Source organism: Castor canadensis, chromosome 17 (genome assembly GCF_047511655.1).
Source record: "Castor canadensis chromosome 17, mCasCan1.hap1v2, whole genome shotgun sequence".
Taxonomy (NCBI): domain Eukaryota; kingdom Metazoa; phylum Chordata; class Mammalia; order Rodentia; family Castoridae; genus Castor; species Castor canadensis.
Genome location: NC_133402.1, coordinates 42,779,349 through 42,795,974, shown reverse-complemented (window position 1 = coordinate 42,795,974; position 16,626 = coordinate 42,779,349). Strand labels below are relative to the sequence as shown.

Below are 16,626 nucleotides of genomic sequence, written 5' to 3'. Positions count from 1 at the left end.
CAGGCTGGCTAGGCGTTGGGAGGCTGGGCACATAGCCTGCTCCAAGCCTAAGTGCTCTCACACTTGGCTCCCAGGCTGGCTCCAGTCTCACACTGACCCAGCACTGCCAGGCATCTCCCAGCACTTTCCTTCCTCCACTAAAAGCCTCACTATAGGCTAAGTGGCTGCACCACATTGGCTGAGGCTCTCCAGGGTCAAAGTCACAGAAATCATAAGGTGAGAGGTACAAAGAACTCCCAAGAGCACTGGGGAGAGCAGAACTCTCCACTAACAGCCCAGAGCCACAAGCCTCTGATGAGCTGTCCCCAAGAGGTGCTGATGATCATTTGGGGGCAGTTAAGGAGACAGGTCTGGGATACAGCAACCAGATGTATTGTCTAGTGGTTCTTTGCACTTGCCTATCTTCTCAGCCAGCCACCTGAGTGACACAGGGTCGGTTGCTGTAGCTCACAAAGCAGGGGCCCTGGAGGCTGAGGCCTTCCTGTGAGAAAGCGGCTCTCTCCTGCCTCCACATGAAGCAAGATGTCCCTTCACCTCTGGCCACTGTAGAGTCCAGCATGGAATGAAGTCTCCCTGGTAATATGAGATGCTCAGGTAGGAAGTGGTAGGGGAGGAGAGAAAAAGTTAGGACAAAGAGGCCTAGGAAGAAAGGGTGGGGACAAGACTAGCCAAAGCTTAGGAGGTTCTAGCTCCAACAGCCTCAGGCTTCACAGTGGGGCTGAGGGAGGCCTGGACCCAGAACAAGGACCTTTCAGACTGGCTTTGTAAATCCTGCCTTTGTGGCAGAAAACAAATGCATTACTTTTGATAGGAAATATTCGTCCATAAACCTGGTGAAGAAAACATGTATCTAGAGTTGTATAGCAAGCACCATGACATCCTCACTTAAGGTGTCCGGTGTCACCAGTGTTTCCTATGCATCCAGGGATACTCTATGCATGTTTAAGATTCTGCATCCCCCACCCCACGGGACCCAACATAAGCAGCTGTGAACTGCTTTTTGCTTACTATCAAGACTGTTTTATATCAAAACACAGCTTTATGTGTGGGTGCTTTTCCTTACAGCTGAAGAGTGGCCCACCACATGGGCATGTCACACTGTAAGCAGTCCTCTCCTGGTGGGTGTCAGAGCTGCTACTGCCCACAGCATTGCAGTGAATCTCCTCGTACTGCTTCATGTGTGAGAGAACTGCCTTGTCACTCAGTAGCTCTGCAGCTTTCTTGAGTGTGGAAATTCAGAAGTGCTCATGGATACAGAGACCTCTCGGTGCTCACTCAAGATCCCTTAGAAAAACGTGGGGTTACATGTATTTCATATAACCTCCAGAAGGCTGGGATCTCTCCTTTGCCTCCCTGTACACCATTGCTGAGGCCTGTTACCTCCCCTCCAGCTTCCTCAGGTGGGGAGCTGGGGCAGCAAAATGGACATCACACAGGATTGCATGTTGGATACTGCTGGATACAAAACACCAAAAATACCCACTCACCCCCATCACTTCCTAACTGCATTTAGGTGGCAGATTCACTCAAGGCAAGTAAGCCAGAGTCTCACGATTGAATAGTTGCAGTAGATCCACTCAGCAGTCTTTGGTTTTATAAACCAGAGAGCACAACTTGGATCTTGTTTCTTCCAGTAACCAAAACAAGAACTGAAGAGTGTCTTTATCTCAAGATCTTTCACTGTCAGGATTCAATCAGACTGAAGCCTCTAGTCTTCTGCTCCAACATGGAGAAGCTTTTCTTTGGCTCACTGGTGGTCACCGAATGGGACCAGCTGGAACTCCCACGGCTGGCTCGTACTTCTGGTATAAGCAAAACTCACGCTGTAAAGCCATCCTACCCTCAATAGCGACGTTCCAGTTTTCTTCTCACCTCCTGTGCCTGCATGTGCCAGAAACCCACATGGGCAGGTACTCTACGTAGCCTCCCCCAGCCTGTTTTCTGGTATTGACAACTCGGTTTCTCATCTTTCTATTTCGTAGAGTTAAGGTTAGATAATGTGCTAGCATCCAAGTGCCCTTGTGATGTTTTTAGTCATACGATCACTTCCTTGTTTTTTAGTTTTACCAATACTTTTGTTAAAACCGCTTTTCATTTTTGACTCAGGAAGTCCTACAGTACGTACTTGTGACTTCCGTTCAATACTGTATTTGAAATGTACCAGTACCGTTCCTGTATTCCTGTGTGAACAGTACTTGTTGGACACACAGGTATCTATTATAGCTGTCATACTAGTTTGAGGCAAAAGAAAAAAATCAAGGATACCAATGCTGCCTTTATTTAAAACCTTGTATTTTGTTGATCATGACAGTTTTTCCAGTTTTATTCAAATGCCCACACCTAAATGTTGTATACCTTCACCAAAACTCTTCTACGCTGATTTTTTTTTTTTTTTTTTTTTTTGGTGGGACTGTGGTTTGACCTCCAGGCTTCGTGCTTTCAATGCAGGCTCTCTACAACTTTAGCCCCACCTCCAGCACAATTTGCTCTGGTTATTTTTTTGGAGATGGGAATCTCAAGAACTATTTGCCCTGGCTGGTCTCAAATCACAATCCTCCCATCTCAGCCTCTCAAGTAGCTAGGATTACAGGAGTGAGCCACTGGTGCCTAGCCAATGTTGCCTTTTAAAGTATTTCTAAGTGCCTGCATTCCAGTCTGTTCTGTTAATCTGAATTTCTATCCCTGTGCCAACAACAGTATTAACTACTTCTAGCTTCAGTCAGGTCTTGGCAGCTGCTAGAACAAGTCTTCCTCTCTTCTCTTCCAGACACCTTGCCGAGTCAAGATTACCTACCCATGCTAATCTTCCCGCAGCACTGGCTGGTTCTGTCACGCCCGGTGCATATCCTGAGGCCTACGGCCTCATAGTTACATGCACGCTGCTTCTCCACCCCAATCCCACTTCAGACCACATGAAGAATTTACTTCTGTGAAAGAGACTGTCACAAAAGATCTTCCCCAGATGAAACAAATCTGGATGCCTGGCTTGTCTAATAGTCTCTATCTTAAAATAAAAACCTAGTAAATCAGAAACAGCTCTCCCAAAAGCACAAAACAATTTCACTTTAAAAGCCCAAAACACAAGTTTTAACAGGTCTGCTCTAAGCGATGAACAAAGCTTGTCAGACCTACCACCAGGATGACAGGATCATCTGGCAGACAGTGTGGAAGAAGGCCCATTCTGGCTCTCTGATTATGTTCAGATAAACATCAACACTTAAACTGCTTAATTATCAGTTCAAAGTGGAGTTGAAGGAATTTCCCTCTCCGCATGAGTCACACTTGTGAAGGTACTTCAAGTCCAAATCCAGGTACTTAATATTTCATTATTACCTTAATGGAATAAAGCCATCTATAGGGATGTTTATCTGGCTTTCAGTTGTACTCTTTCAGCTCATAGAGCCCAAAGACTAGTAAGCAAATGCCTTTGAACTGGGAAGCCTTTGGAAAAGATTGCACACATGGCCACAACAGAATCATCCCTCTCACAAATGCCCTCAGTCACAATTTTACCCAGGGCCAAGTGCTAAAGAAATTTGGCAAAAATCCCATGAGGCACTTAAATTACTTCACTGTGTGCATTTACCTCACAATGAAAGTAATTTAGACTCCCTGAATAGCTATTCTTATCTCAACTAGCAAAACCCCTTGGTCCTTCCTATTATTGCTTATACTCTCTCTTCAACAAAATTAGAGAAAAGGGTAGAATAGTTTCTGCCTGGTAGTGAGGGGTAAGGGGTGGGGGGTAAGGGAGAGGGCGGAGGGAAGGGGGGAGAAATGACCCAAACAATGTATGCACATAAGAATAAAAAAAAAAAAGTTGGACAATTTTATAATCCTCACAATGCATTTAATGACAAAGAAAGGCAACACAATTGAATGAATTAAAAGTTTAATTCTGAACCATTTTTATAATCGTATTTTCTCTTGAAGCATTGTATCACAGCAGGTTACAACAACTTTGGGATAAAAGGCAACTGGTAAACTGTCCAAAACAAGGTTCCAAATAACACCTCTTACTGATTTACCCTACCCATACATATCCCAAATAAAGTTTTTGATCAAAAACATGAAATAGATCCACCTGCTTATTTTAAGCATATTAAAAAGGAAACTAATTGGACCATTTCTATTTGTCTATTTTATACAAAAAAAGGCTACACAATGTTACACTTTCTTCAGATTACAATTAGAGTGATTATGAATTAGTGTTCTACACCATTACTCAATTCTTAAAAATTAGAAATTGCTGTAGCAGTATTCACTATAACATAACACTACAAGAGACTTAAAAAACTAACAGTTACTGCAAAAAAAACCAAAAAATTAAAGAGCTACTTCAAAGCAAGCAAAGTCAGTACCATTACAGATATCTTAAAAAAAAAAAAAAAAAATTTAACAAGCAAGGCTAGGTTTTGACAAATTCCATCTTGTGATCCATTCTTGTGCATTCTTCACTTCTCGAGTCACTCCCAAAATCCATTTGTATTGTTACTCCTCGACCAAAAAGGACCAGAACAAAAAGTTTACTTCAATTGTTCCCATAGGAAACTCAGCTTGGTTAGTGTGTCAGGCACTTTCTGAGATACCAGCCCACCCCTCGAGCCCTCTCAGCAACTCTACAGGCCAATCACAATGCAAGTTCAGACAATACAGCTGTATAGAGAGAAAGGCTGCTATTAATGTTTAAAACAGCAAATGTTACTCATATGAGCATAAGTTGCAAAAGCTGCGGCAAAAAACATTAAAGTTAATAACTTCCACACATGATCACGTGACAACCAGAAATCTAAGAACATTCCAATGTTCAAAGACATCTCCTTTCAAAGTATGTATCTGTTTTTGTGGCAGATTTACAAATAGGCCTAAGCCACTCCCACCCTACCAACCAAGTCTTTTTGAAGTTCTGTAGGCAGAGTAAAAGTATTTTACCCAAACTGGCTTTTTTAAACTTCTTACCTAAAGGATGATTTACAGGTCAGTATCAAACCAGGCCAACTGATTGCTGTCACCTGGAGGAAGCCCATCCATGAGGTCCTGGGCATGCCCCAGATCTGGCAGCCCATCAACTGGGTAGTCAGCACCAGGGTGATGGCCACCCATCTCATGCTCCATCATGGGGTCCATACCCAAGGCATCCTGGCCATATCCACCAGAGTGAAAAGAACGATAGCTGGGATCTAGAAAAGTCAGGGGCAGCGACAAAATGGGCAAGGGAGAGAGGACAAACAGAGTACAGGTTAACTGTTCAGGCACCTAAAGTTTGGCAACAAATTTGTCAGAAAGTGCTATTTTTGTAGCATCTTCAACTGCTAGCCTTCTTCAGCCAAGTAATCATTCAGTGTGAGGCCTTATAATACACAGTGAGACTGCGCAGGCAATGCCTGCTTCACCAGAGGCAGGTTCCAGTCACTCCAACAGTCTACCTTCAACACACTATCCTTCGGATAATGAGGCACAATAGTTCCTCATCACTGGAGAACTTAGAAGTCTGTCAAAAGTTCAGTGGCACCCACCAAAGTACTGAGAAACCTCAAAACACTCTTTCCACTGAAATCTTAACATTTTTCATCTTAGGGGCTGATATTTATCTGTCGTGGTAAGAAGCCTATGAGCTTCAGCAATTTAGTAATTAGGTAAAACTAGAAGAGATTAGAATTTAAAATGATTAAGTGATTAAGTAGTCTACCCCAGCTTTTATTTTCATTACCCAGATCTGAGTGAACTTTTCAGATAATGCAACTATGAAATACCCATCCCACATCTGAGCTCAGAGTACCCCATGCTCTCTTCTCTGAGTGGGCTGTATACAAAGGTATCATGGGTTCTTTGGCCAAAAAGAGAATAAAAAGCCAGGCAAGTACAACAACTTGTACTGAAAAATCCCCAGCAACAGACATGTATTTTCTGGTGTGTCGCAATCCTGTTGCTTGCTCAGTGTGTGGCTTGGAATTCCCTATGGTCCATTAGAGGCATGGTTGCTGACTCTGGAATTTACGAACTGCCTTTAATTGCAGCCACAACTTTCCTGACAGCACTGGTTTCCGAGATGAGCAAAGCTAGCTCAGCTGATAAAGCTTTAGTTTTCACCTAGTCTAGAGTTAATCGAGAAATATAGGACACATACCATCCTGGCGATATCCAAGGGGTTCTCCCTGGGCACCAATGTCAAGTCCAAGATCAGCAGTCTAGATAAACAGGCAGAGAGCCAAATGAAAACTCCCAACTTAAAAATGTACTCTCGTATTTTTAAGGCACAAAGATTACAAACAGCACAAAGAAAAACATTTAAAAAAATTCCTAGAAGTCCTTCAAAACTTCATCCCTCAAAGACAAATGTTTTCTCTTTACACATATTACTGAAAATATTCACTATTCTTTTCTTTCAAAAAATTATATTAAGCATCCACTATGTTCTCAGTGCTAGAAACAGCAATAAACCAAACAGGTAAAATGCCTATCCCCAACAGGGTTACTGACAGAAGGTGTGGTAGGAAAGAAAGATTTTAGCCTGAGCTGCTGGAAGAACAAAGTTGCCAATACCTGGGACGAGGCTATGAGAACAGGTTTGGGGAAGGAGGTGGGTAAAGAAAAGTAAGGCCTCGAGTTGGAACATGTTAATAAGATGCTATTAAAAACCCAAACACATTACTATTTGGCAGTCTGAGGTGCTTTTTGGTTTTTTTAAATGTAACCATATCTCTTTCCATTCATATAACAAATGTAAAATCCGCTGTGTTACTGTAGCCATAGTTGATCACACTGGGGTGGATTCAATTTTACTAGAAACAATGTTTTAATGAATACCTGTACTGAGAACAAATTATAACAGATTCAAGAGGAAAAGGTAGGGAAAGGTGAGCATTTAAAAAAAAGAGTATCAACAAATTGACCTCCAACTAACTGCTTAACAGACCGCCCGTTTCCTTACCCTGCTGAAAGATCCTCTATCTAGTGACCACTTCTCTCATGAGTTCTGACGAACTGGTCTGTAATTATTCTGAACCAGTTCTTTGAAGCAGCTGCTGGACAGCATAAAGAACTACTACTCACGCCAGAGAGATGGTGAATACAAATGAATAGGTACTCAGTATTTGAAAGCAAATGAAAACAACCAGATAAATGTGCTCACGTTTGCCTACCTCATTCCAAGCCATTGGCTCTGTTCTGAAGAGAGAACTGGTTAGCTCAACTGAAAGCCGTTTCTTATAGTCTTGTGGCTTGTCCTCAGACATTCGGAATAAAACAGCAGCTGCATATGTTGCTGAGGAAAGAGAAAAACAGCCCTTGAGGAAAAGCTGAGGCTTCACTGTCAATATCTGCTAAGCTACAGGCTCTGGTTCCTTTTCTACTTACCCACACCTTCGTTCCTAGAGTGAAGCAACTCTGTCAAAGGAGCTGTGGCCCCCTCAGCTTCAATAGCTTCCGCAGCCTCCTTGTCCTGAGCAAGCTCACAGAGGACCCCTGCAGCTACTCTTTGGATATTTTCAATCGGAGAATAAAGCAACTAAGGAAAAAACACATAAACAAAACCTAATTAAATCTAAAATTAAAATACGGCAAGCACCCCAGTGTGGTGCAAACATTCCAAATTTGGAGTGTAAGCAGCATTCACACTGTATTAAATCATATTCTCTGAACTTATGTCCTAAGGCATAAAATGCTCTGGAACACTGGATTTCTGTATTTTTTAACTACAAACCTTTTCCTTAGAGGTGATTTTAATATATCTAAGAGTTAATTGGGGGCCTATACCATGGCAGACTCAGCCATCTCTCCTCCCTCTAAAACCAAGCCCTGGAAGTAGAGTGTAAAGTCTCCTCTACCTTTATAAGGCTCTAGTCCCAATGCTTCTCCTGACATTTTCAAAAAACTATTGGTGCCTACTTTGGTCTCTTAGTTTTCTGAAATCTCAGCACATGTAAAATCTAGACCACCTCACTTAAAACCAACTTACCTGCACAAACAATGGAATGGTATTTAGTCCTCTGATTACAATTCGGTTGTGAACATCCCGAGCTAGGATGTGAAGGGCTCCAGTACAGCCTTCCACTATTTCTTCCATGCGGACCCCCTCCTACAAAAAAAATATGGTTAACAAACAAGACATTCTCCCCTCTGAAGTTTATAAACTCGAAAGGCTTTTCCACTTTGAGTAGCAATTATTAGACTACAGTTATTCAAATTATACACCCACAGGTCCCCATAATTTTCAATTAGCTCAAGAATGAAGGACTCCATTATGCTGAATGTCACCTGAAAGGTGGCCTCCTGGCAGCACTAATTCTAAGCAGTGCCCCTTCTTTGTGCACAGAAAGCAGCCCTTGGTAGCTGCAGCCTCATCTACAGACTCAGCCAACTATGGAACAAAAATATCTGAAGGAAAAATTGTGTACTGAACACATACAGACCTTTTTCTTGTCATTATTAAACAACACAACCATTTACAATGTATCTACATTAGGTATTATAATTAGATATGACTTGAAATATACAAGAGGACGTGCATAGGTTAAACACAAACACCATGCCATTTTATGAAAGAGACGTGAGCATTTGCTGATTTTGGTATAAAAGGGGTACCCAGAACAAAATCCCACAGACACTGAGGGATGACTGTACGCTTTTCATATACCTTCAATCCCAAAGATAACTTAGGGTAAAAAGAGAAGAAAGGATGGGAAAATCATTCTCGGACTATGTCCATCTTTTCCCCATGTGTTCCCTCCATGTTTGCATAGCCTTATGCAGTTTTCATACCAACTGCTAAAGTTCTACTGAGCTGTTCACATCTACCAGATCTTGGTGCCCAATACAGTCTGTACAGGAGAAGGGTTTGAGGTTTTTTTCTTCTTAAGAAAGGATTTAGCTACTTTTAGTGGCTTTTATAAACAACTTGATTTTTATAAGAACATAAAAACTACTTTCGTAAGAGATTTAAACTAAAAGGTGCCCTTCCATTAAGTCACCCTAGGAGGAAAATACAAGGAGCAAGCAAAGCCCCAACAAAAGTGAATACACAGAACCATTAGCAATATGGAATTCCAAAAATCTCTTCTGGCAGGGCTCATCTTTGTTTTCTGAAGTGATCTAATGAAATAAAATTTTCATTTTCTGAATCTTAAGAAAAAAGACCAGTGCTGTGTAGATTCCAAAAAGTGCTACTGCTTGCTCTTGAAATTTGTCCGTATTATATTCTTCAGTCCATGAGAACAGTTTAAATCACTCATGAAAGAGATAGTAGAAAAGACCTTTTAAAAATTTAAATTCATCTTTTATTGGGGGATAAGCAGCTCTGAAATCAGACAGACCTGGATTCAAAGTACTGCTGTACTAGGCTTCCTAGGGAGGTAAGCTGTTACATGGATTAAATGAGAACACTGCATCAAGTCACTAATCCCACAGCATCAAATCACACCTTGCAGTCAAGCCCCTTCGTGAAACTGACCATAGGGGTCACATTATTCCTTATCTTCTCTGCAGTCACAAGAATACTTTGCCAGTCATTAGCAGCCCTTTGGGAAGGGGGATAGAGGGAGCCAATGACCAAGAAGTTTAGGATCCTTTGGATTTACACACTCCTTTTAAATAACCAAATGTTCCTATGAAGATTTACCTACCACAAACTGCTGCTGTGTTCCACCCATGGATGTACGACGCTGGGTATCCTGATGTGCTCGAACAAGCAACTGAACTAATCGTGGAATGGCACCCTGCTCACGCAAAGGTGCGTGATTTGCTGGGCAAAGGGCAAGATTTCGAATCAATCCAACGGTAGCCTGCAGATAAGAGAGAAGAATTGGCATACAACTCAACAAGATCATTTTCTTAGCCTAAAATTCCTGCTAAATCTATTGGTATCAACTCCAAGTAGCACCAACTACATGAACATTTCAGAATTCCATCCCCATCCCAGCCTTATTTCTTAATGAATAGATTCCTATTTACCAATCATTAGACCTACCAGCCACCCAGTAGGTAAAAATGTTTTGTTTTCAATTCTGCAACATTCTACTCTGACAATTTACCTTTATCAGAGGCCAATGAGATGGTGGGTGTAGGAGTTTAACCACAACTGGCAGTCCATAGTGAAGACGAACAGCATTCTGGGCCATCTCTGCTTCCTGGTGTCGGCTAGTCAGATGACGAAGAGCACAGATGGCAGGCTCAGTGATGTCCTCCCTATCACCAGCGCGAAGGACAGTACGCACAAGAGCCTCTATGCCACCCACTTGGCACACCATCATCTTGTTCTTATAATTATTGCAAGTGAGGTTAGAAAGAATTCCCGCTGCACAGGTGACCACATTTATATCATCTGAACCCAGAAGCTGAACAAGAGTCCCAAGAAGACCTTCCATCCCTTCCTATAGAGACAAAAAACAGATTGATGTTCAATATGTATTCATCTATTCCTTATCACCAAGGCACCAGGTTCCTCAGAATTACCTGTTTAGTTGCAGCATCTGAAAGATTCCTAAGAGTCCAAAGACAGTTCTGAACAAGACGTTGACTCGGATCTGTCAGGTGAAGTCCTAATGCTTGCATTCCACCTAGAAAATTAAAGAACATATAAGGCAAATGGCTATTAGCTAGAAGTTCCTACTAGTTCTAAATGTCTGCTCTAGTCATAGAAATTGTTCCCTGTTATTTCCTAACTCCCCCTCCCTTTAAGTACTATATTTCCTCCCATTTTTTTTTTAGGATGCTGCTCCATTTCTTCTCCTTTTTTCAGTTCACCTTATCAGCAACAATTTCTGTCAAAACACTACTGCTCCTTTCCTTTCCAGAGAAACTCTTCTTTACCTACACTGTCCATAAGAAGGTAATATTCCTACTATTTATCTCCTTTCATCCACTCAATCATTTCAAAAATATTATTCAATACCAGAGTGTGTTCTGAGTTAGAGATACATCTACACGTTGGAGGAGGGAGACACTAAACAAATATGCAATAAATTAAAACAACACAATATGCTAGATGGTATTAAGTGCTAGAGAAAACAACACAAGACACTGGGGGATGATGCACTGCAATGTTAAATGGGGCAATTAAGTCACTTCAGTGTGAAGGTGACATCTGAGCAGCCTTTGAAGCAGCAATATAAATTCCTGAGGTAAGAACAGTCCTGAAAAGCAGCCGTGGAATACTTATTGCCTGGAACTCCATAAACTTTACGGATAAGCTGGGCCTGGTGGCATGTGCCTGTGTCTCAGCTACTTAAGAGGCTGAGGACAGGAAGATGGCTTGAGCTTGAGTCCAAAGTTAGCCTGGACAACACTGTGAAAGGCCATCTCAAAAAAAAAAAGTCACTGGCCCACAATGTCCAAGGCTTCAGAATTTCTATCATTTAATAATTTAATACCATCTGTGAGAGGCATTTATTTATTCTGGCAAAGGAGAGTCAATGGAGGCCTAATCCCCACATACCAGCTTAACTTCACCCAACTTCCTTCAACTGAAATCACTTCTTTTTCCTTGATCTCCTTGTTCATCCTCCACGTCCGTTTTACTTCCTCAAGTCAAGTTAACTGTACTTGCTACAATTCTTATGGTATCATGTACTTTTCCTTCATAGCATTTATCACATCGTAAGTTACATATTCCCTGTATGACAAAGATGGCCTCTCAGATTCCTGCCTCATAGTGACCTACCTTAAGGTTGATCTCAGTATTTGTTAAATGACTACCTTCTCATCCTAAAGATCTCCCTGCCTCCCTCCCTCTATATAATTATTAACTCTAAGATAGTGGATCTTACCTGCAGATGCTCATGTGAAGACTAAAAACACACATGCATTCTGATTCAGTAGACACAGGGTATAAAAGTCCCATGTAGAGTCTTTGCAGCACCCTCACTTCCCTTCCTCTGCCCTTACCTTCCAAATTGCTAGCCCTGCTTTTCCTTACGTTCTAGTACCACACATTTCTAGCTACCAAATGACCTTTAAGTCACTCTGAATATGTCACCTTAAATTATTGTTAAAAATTACTCATCCCTTTTGATAGTTCATTTATCTTCATGGTACCAATGTTCTCCGCACCTAGCTTTCCAAACTCATGCAAGTATCCTACACTTATGGTTCCAAAATTAGAAAAGCACTAACAAACCACATGAGCAAATAATTTACAGGGGCCTAGAAAGGCCTGCATGATATGACCCTGCCTAGCTCATGAAGCTAATCCTGGGGCATTCACTTCATTACTAAGTTCTGTCTAGACAAGACTTTTTTCTTCAGCACCTAGACCTCCACAATCTCTTTACTACCCTAAGACATAGCACATCATCCTGTGTTTTCTCTACCCAGAGAGCATTTAACCTTCCCTTTTGTCCTGTAGATATTTAGGGTTCCTTCTTATCCTGCAGTCCCATTAACATTCCCTTCTCGGGGAGACCTCTCTCTTCCCCCATTATCTGTTATCACTACTTGCTGTTCATTTCTCTTAAAACACACATTCCAATTTGTAATCACCTCCTATTTTTGCTTATTTCTGTCACCTCCACAAGACTGTAAGGACAGCACATGAGCCATACCTGTTGTGACACCCAAGGAATAGCCTATTCCATTGCTTGAAATATATTAGGTGTTGAGTATTTTCGGTACAAATGAACAACAGAATAATCTAAGGGGACGTCTTTAAATGAAGACTACTAGCCTACCAAGCCCACGCTTTTCTAGCTACTTACAAATCTTGTCATTTCAAATAACTTATTTTGATTAAAAAAAAAAAAACCACGACACCCCAGAGATTCTGATTAAATCTCAAAATCTGTATTTTTAAACATGTATGAAATACTGTAAGCATTTCTGGAATAGCTGGCAGAGTTTTATCTTCTTGTTCTATGAAAGAACCCAGCCACACTTGTCGCTCCCGAGCCTGTGATCTCAGTCAGTAGCTATCTTAGGCAATCATGACTTCCTTCTTTCCCTTAAAATTCTCAAGTAAAATTTCTCAGTAAGTAGGAGAAATAGGTGTGATTACAACTCTATGCGTTATCCCCAACATTTTCTTCTATCAAATCCCGTTTCCTCTTCTGGTTGCTGATTTGAAGCTTGGTTTGAGAGTACAGGTACGTGGTGTTAGGTGGGTAATTAAAAAAAGAAAGGATGCCAGGTAGCTGACAGACTATTCTTATGACCAAAACCAAGAGCCTCTGGTACAAATCATATACTGTCTTCTTCTGCAACCAACATATACACAGTATTAACTACCACATACAAGCTGCTCCATTAAAAATACAGGGAAAAACAGAGGGAACAGAAGAAAACTGGTTTTCATACTAGACCATCTGCTCACTGAGAATACAGACTACCAAGGCAAATCACCACTTGTGAGCATCTGCTAACTCCTCAAGGAAATCACTTCACTACATAAATCATACCTTATGTGAAACTATCACAGCTTTTCTTACACATTCTGTTCGCAAAGCAAATCTTAGGTCTACCCAAAATTACTAAGTTGGGCACAGTGGCTCACACCTGTAATCCTAGCTACTTTGGAGGTGAGATTGGAAGGGTCATGATTCAAGGACAGCACAAGCAAAAGTTCACAAGACCCCATCACAACCAATAGCTGGGCACAGTGGCATGTGCCTGTTATCCCAGCAACAGCAGTAAGCATAACATAGGATCGTGGTCCAGACCAGGCTGGGCAAAAAAGCAAGACTCTATCTCCAAAATAACCAGAGCAAAAAGGGCTTTGTGCACAGCTCAAGCATTAGAACACTGCCTAGCACGTGTTTAGCCAAGTTTAAATCACAGAACTGGTTAAAAGAAACCAATGCAGTGGTGCATGCCAGCCATCCCAACTACCTAGGAGGTACAGTAGATAGGAGGATCATGGTCCAAGGCCAGCCTAGACAAAAAGCAAGAGAATCTATCTGAAAAACGACAAAAACTGGAAGAGTGGCTCAAGTAGTAGAATGCCTACCAAGTGCAAAGCCCTGAAAGGCCCCAAGTTCAAACTCCACTACTCCCGACACACACACACAAAACACTGAATTTCAGCAAGAAAAACATTTGTTATCTTTGACAAATAATAAGAACTCTTCCTAAATTAAATGAAATAAATCCAAGTGGCAAGCAGACCTTACACTTTCAATGTGAACTTGGCTATAAACTGAATAGGACCGTCCACTTTTGCATTGCTGAAGTTCCATTATCCTTCCCTAAGAAAAGTAATCTAGTTAGAGCTGCAGGTGCTGTACGTGAGCGTCACAATAAACACATACTTACCAGCCTCTACGATAGCCGGCTTATTACTAGAGCACACAGATAGCACCTTCAGTACTCGGCTTGTGGTCCACAGTAGTTTCTCGTAAGTGTAAGTCCTCATTATATTTACTAAAGCTTGCGGTCCACCACTAGCCAGAATGATCAGCTAGAAAGATGTAGATACACCATTAGTCGTGGAATTTTGAGCAAAGCCCTAGTACCAACTTATTTTATGATACAAGAAATTCAACCAGCTTGCCATTGGACTTAAATGTATTCCTGGACCTCTTCATGCAGCCCCTCAAACTGGGGTCCTATCTAACTCCTCCATTCAAACAGGTATCCCAGTACTCCCAAGAACAACTCTGGCCTAATTTCCTCCTTCCCGCACTGATCATGGCAAAAGAAAAGAATAGAAATCATGTTGGCATGCAATAGTAATAAAAGCTCTATCAAAATCAATTTGTTGAAAATTTGAACCAAAATGGGTATTTAAAACTCATCATCTGATCCCTTAATTTTCATAATCAAATGCACCTTAAAGAGACACTCTACTATGATTCACTCTTATCCTTTACTTCCCGTACATTTCCATCTCCAGGCGCTGCCCCAACTTTCTGCAAACAAATCCCACTGCTTCATGCTTCTGTGAATGCTTCCTAGTGTACTTTAATGTGCCCTACAAAATCTTGTAAGATCTGCCCTATCTCCACAGCGTTACCTCAAACTTTCGTTCCTCTTTACTGTCAAATTTTTTAACAAAAATTTGCTGTGTTCCTTCCTCTTTAGGGCTTTTAAAAGATCCATTTTCTCACCTAACCTTTACCTGGTCAATCTCATCTCATCTTTGAAAGCTGAATCCCCAGAGGTCTCCATGAACCCTCGAAATAGGGTTGTTTCACTTATTATGTCCTGTTGTGGCCCTTCTCATTCCAGACACATTGTGACTCCCAATGCTCCATGAAAACCACATTAAGAACAATTCTCTTACCTTGCTTTCTTGATTGCCATAAGCTAAAATCTGAAGGCAGTCTGTTGTAATAGCCAAGAATTTGACATTTGTTTTGTTGAGCAAAGCAACCATTTTCTGCAGCCCGCCAGCCAAACGCACTGCCATTTTAGCTCCTTCTTGATGTAATAAAAGGTTATGGAGAGTCGTAATGGCATAAAACAATACAGAATCCACTGGTGAACTGTCAAGAAAAAACCCTAATCAGAAATGTTGTAATTACACTCTTCTACTGCTCAGCTTCAAGTATTGTGATGTTTTCTTACCCAAGCATTTTCACTAGAGCAGGAATGCCTCCAGACTTAAAGATGGCCAACAAGCCCTCACGATGATGGGAAAGGTTGTGTAAGGTCCCAGCAGTACAGCGAGCCGTTTCCACATCATTTGTATTCTGCATGGTACGTACAATCGCAGACACCATCTGAGGAGACCGCATGATGGCGTGTCTGGAAGCTTCCTTTTTGGACAGTTGATGGACCATAACGGCAGCTTTATTAACCACCACCTACCATACAGGAATTTAGAGACATTAGTTTTCAAACACTGATTTGCGGTAGCCACTGTGAAACTACTCCCTTGAGAATTTCCTCCAAAGCAAACTGAAAAGTTGGCCATGTCATTACTTACCTGGTCCTCGTCATTTAGCAGTTTTGTCAGTTCAGGGATGGCACGTGTGGCAAGTTCTGCATCATCCTGATAATTAATCAAGTTTACAACTGCATGTTTCAGCATCTGTGATGGTTCAGCCAAACGCTGGACATTAGTGGGATGAGCAGCATCAAACTGTGTAGATGGAATCTGCATACCCTCATCCAATGTCTCAGGGAACATGGCAGCTCGTACTCTCTGAGCTCTAGTCATCGCATACTGTCCATCAATATCTGGGCAAGGTAAATTCAACATTTACTACCCACAATTCAGACTTTACCTGAACATGTTACTCTAAATGGTAAAGGTTATAAATGCAATCACTCCCTTTTCTTTACCACACTATTCAGTATATCTAAGATATTACACACTAAAGTTTGATAAGAAAAACTCATTCTCAAAACTGCATTCTTTCAGTAAGGCATGAATGCTTTTACCAGCTACTTGTTCCTGAGTGAAGGACTGGGAAAATCCCTGTTCCCACTCATACAGGACTTGGGAGGTATCCACATCCTCTTCCTCAGGATTCCCTTTGCCACTGAGAGAAGGAGCTGTGGTAGTGGCACCAGAATGGATTCCAGAGTCCAGGTAAGACTGCTGCTGCCAGTGGCTAACGGCTGCTTTTCTGTCTGGCTCCATGGCCATGTCCAACTCCATCAAATCAGCTATGAAAATGAAAAGTGTTAGTGTTAGTGCACTGAAAATGTTACCTTCATTTAAAGGAAAAAAATCTTGTGATAATGACCCATTGA

General features: G+C 41.5%; 1 protein-coding gene across 3 annotated transcripts in view; it reads right to left on the bottom strand.

The window, feature by feature from the left end:
• Positions 1 to 3,875: 3,875 nt before the first annotated feature.
• Positions 3,876 to 16,626, bottom strand: part of Ctnnb1 (catenin beta 1) — a 34,671-nt gene continuing 21,920 nt past the window's right edge. For 2 of the 3 annotated variants that reach the window (XM_020168940.2, XM_020168943.2), the window contains exons 3-15: positions 16,312 to 16,539; positions 15,854 to 16,107; positions 15,493 to 15,731; positions 15,209 to 15,410; positions 14,239 to 14,383; positions 10,450 to 10,553; positions 10,029 to 10,367; positions 9,621 to 9,779; positions 7,958 to 8,077; positions 7,357 to 7,507; positions 7,143 to 7,264; positions 6,128 to 6,188; positions 3,876 to 5,180 (exon numbers count right to left, since the gene is read on the bottom strand). In XM_020168940.2, the coding sequence (XP_020024529.1) occupies positions 4,972 to 5,180; positions 6,128 to 6,188; positions 7,143 to 7,264; positions 7,357 to 7,507; positions 7,958 to 8,077; positions 9,621 to 9,779; positions 10,029 to 10,367; positions 10,450 to 10,553; positions 14,239 to 14,383; positions 15,209 to 15,410; positions 15,493 to 15,731; positions 15,854 to 16,107; positions 16,312 to 16,539 (2,333 nt within the window). In that variant the 3' untranslated portion in view covers positions 3,876 to 4,971. The remainder of the gene's footprint in view (positions 5,181 to 6,127; positions 6,189 to 7,142; positions 7,265 to 7,356; positions 7,508 to 7,957; positions 8,078 to 9,620; positions 9,780 to 10,028; positions 10,368 to 10,449; positions 10,554 to 14,238; positions 14,384 to 15,208; positions 15,411 to 15,492; positions 15,732 to 15,853; positions 16,108 to 16,311; positions 16,540 to 16,626) is intronic. The other variant, XM_020168942.2, reaches the window with a different exon arrangement.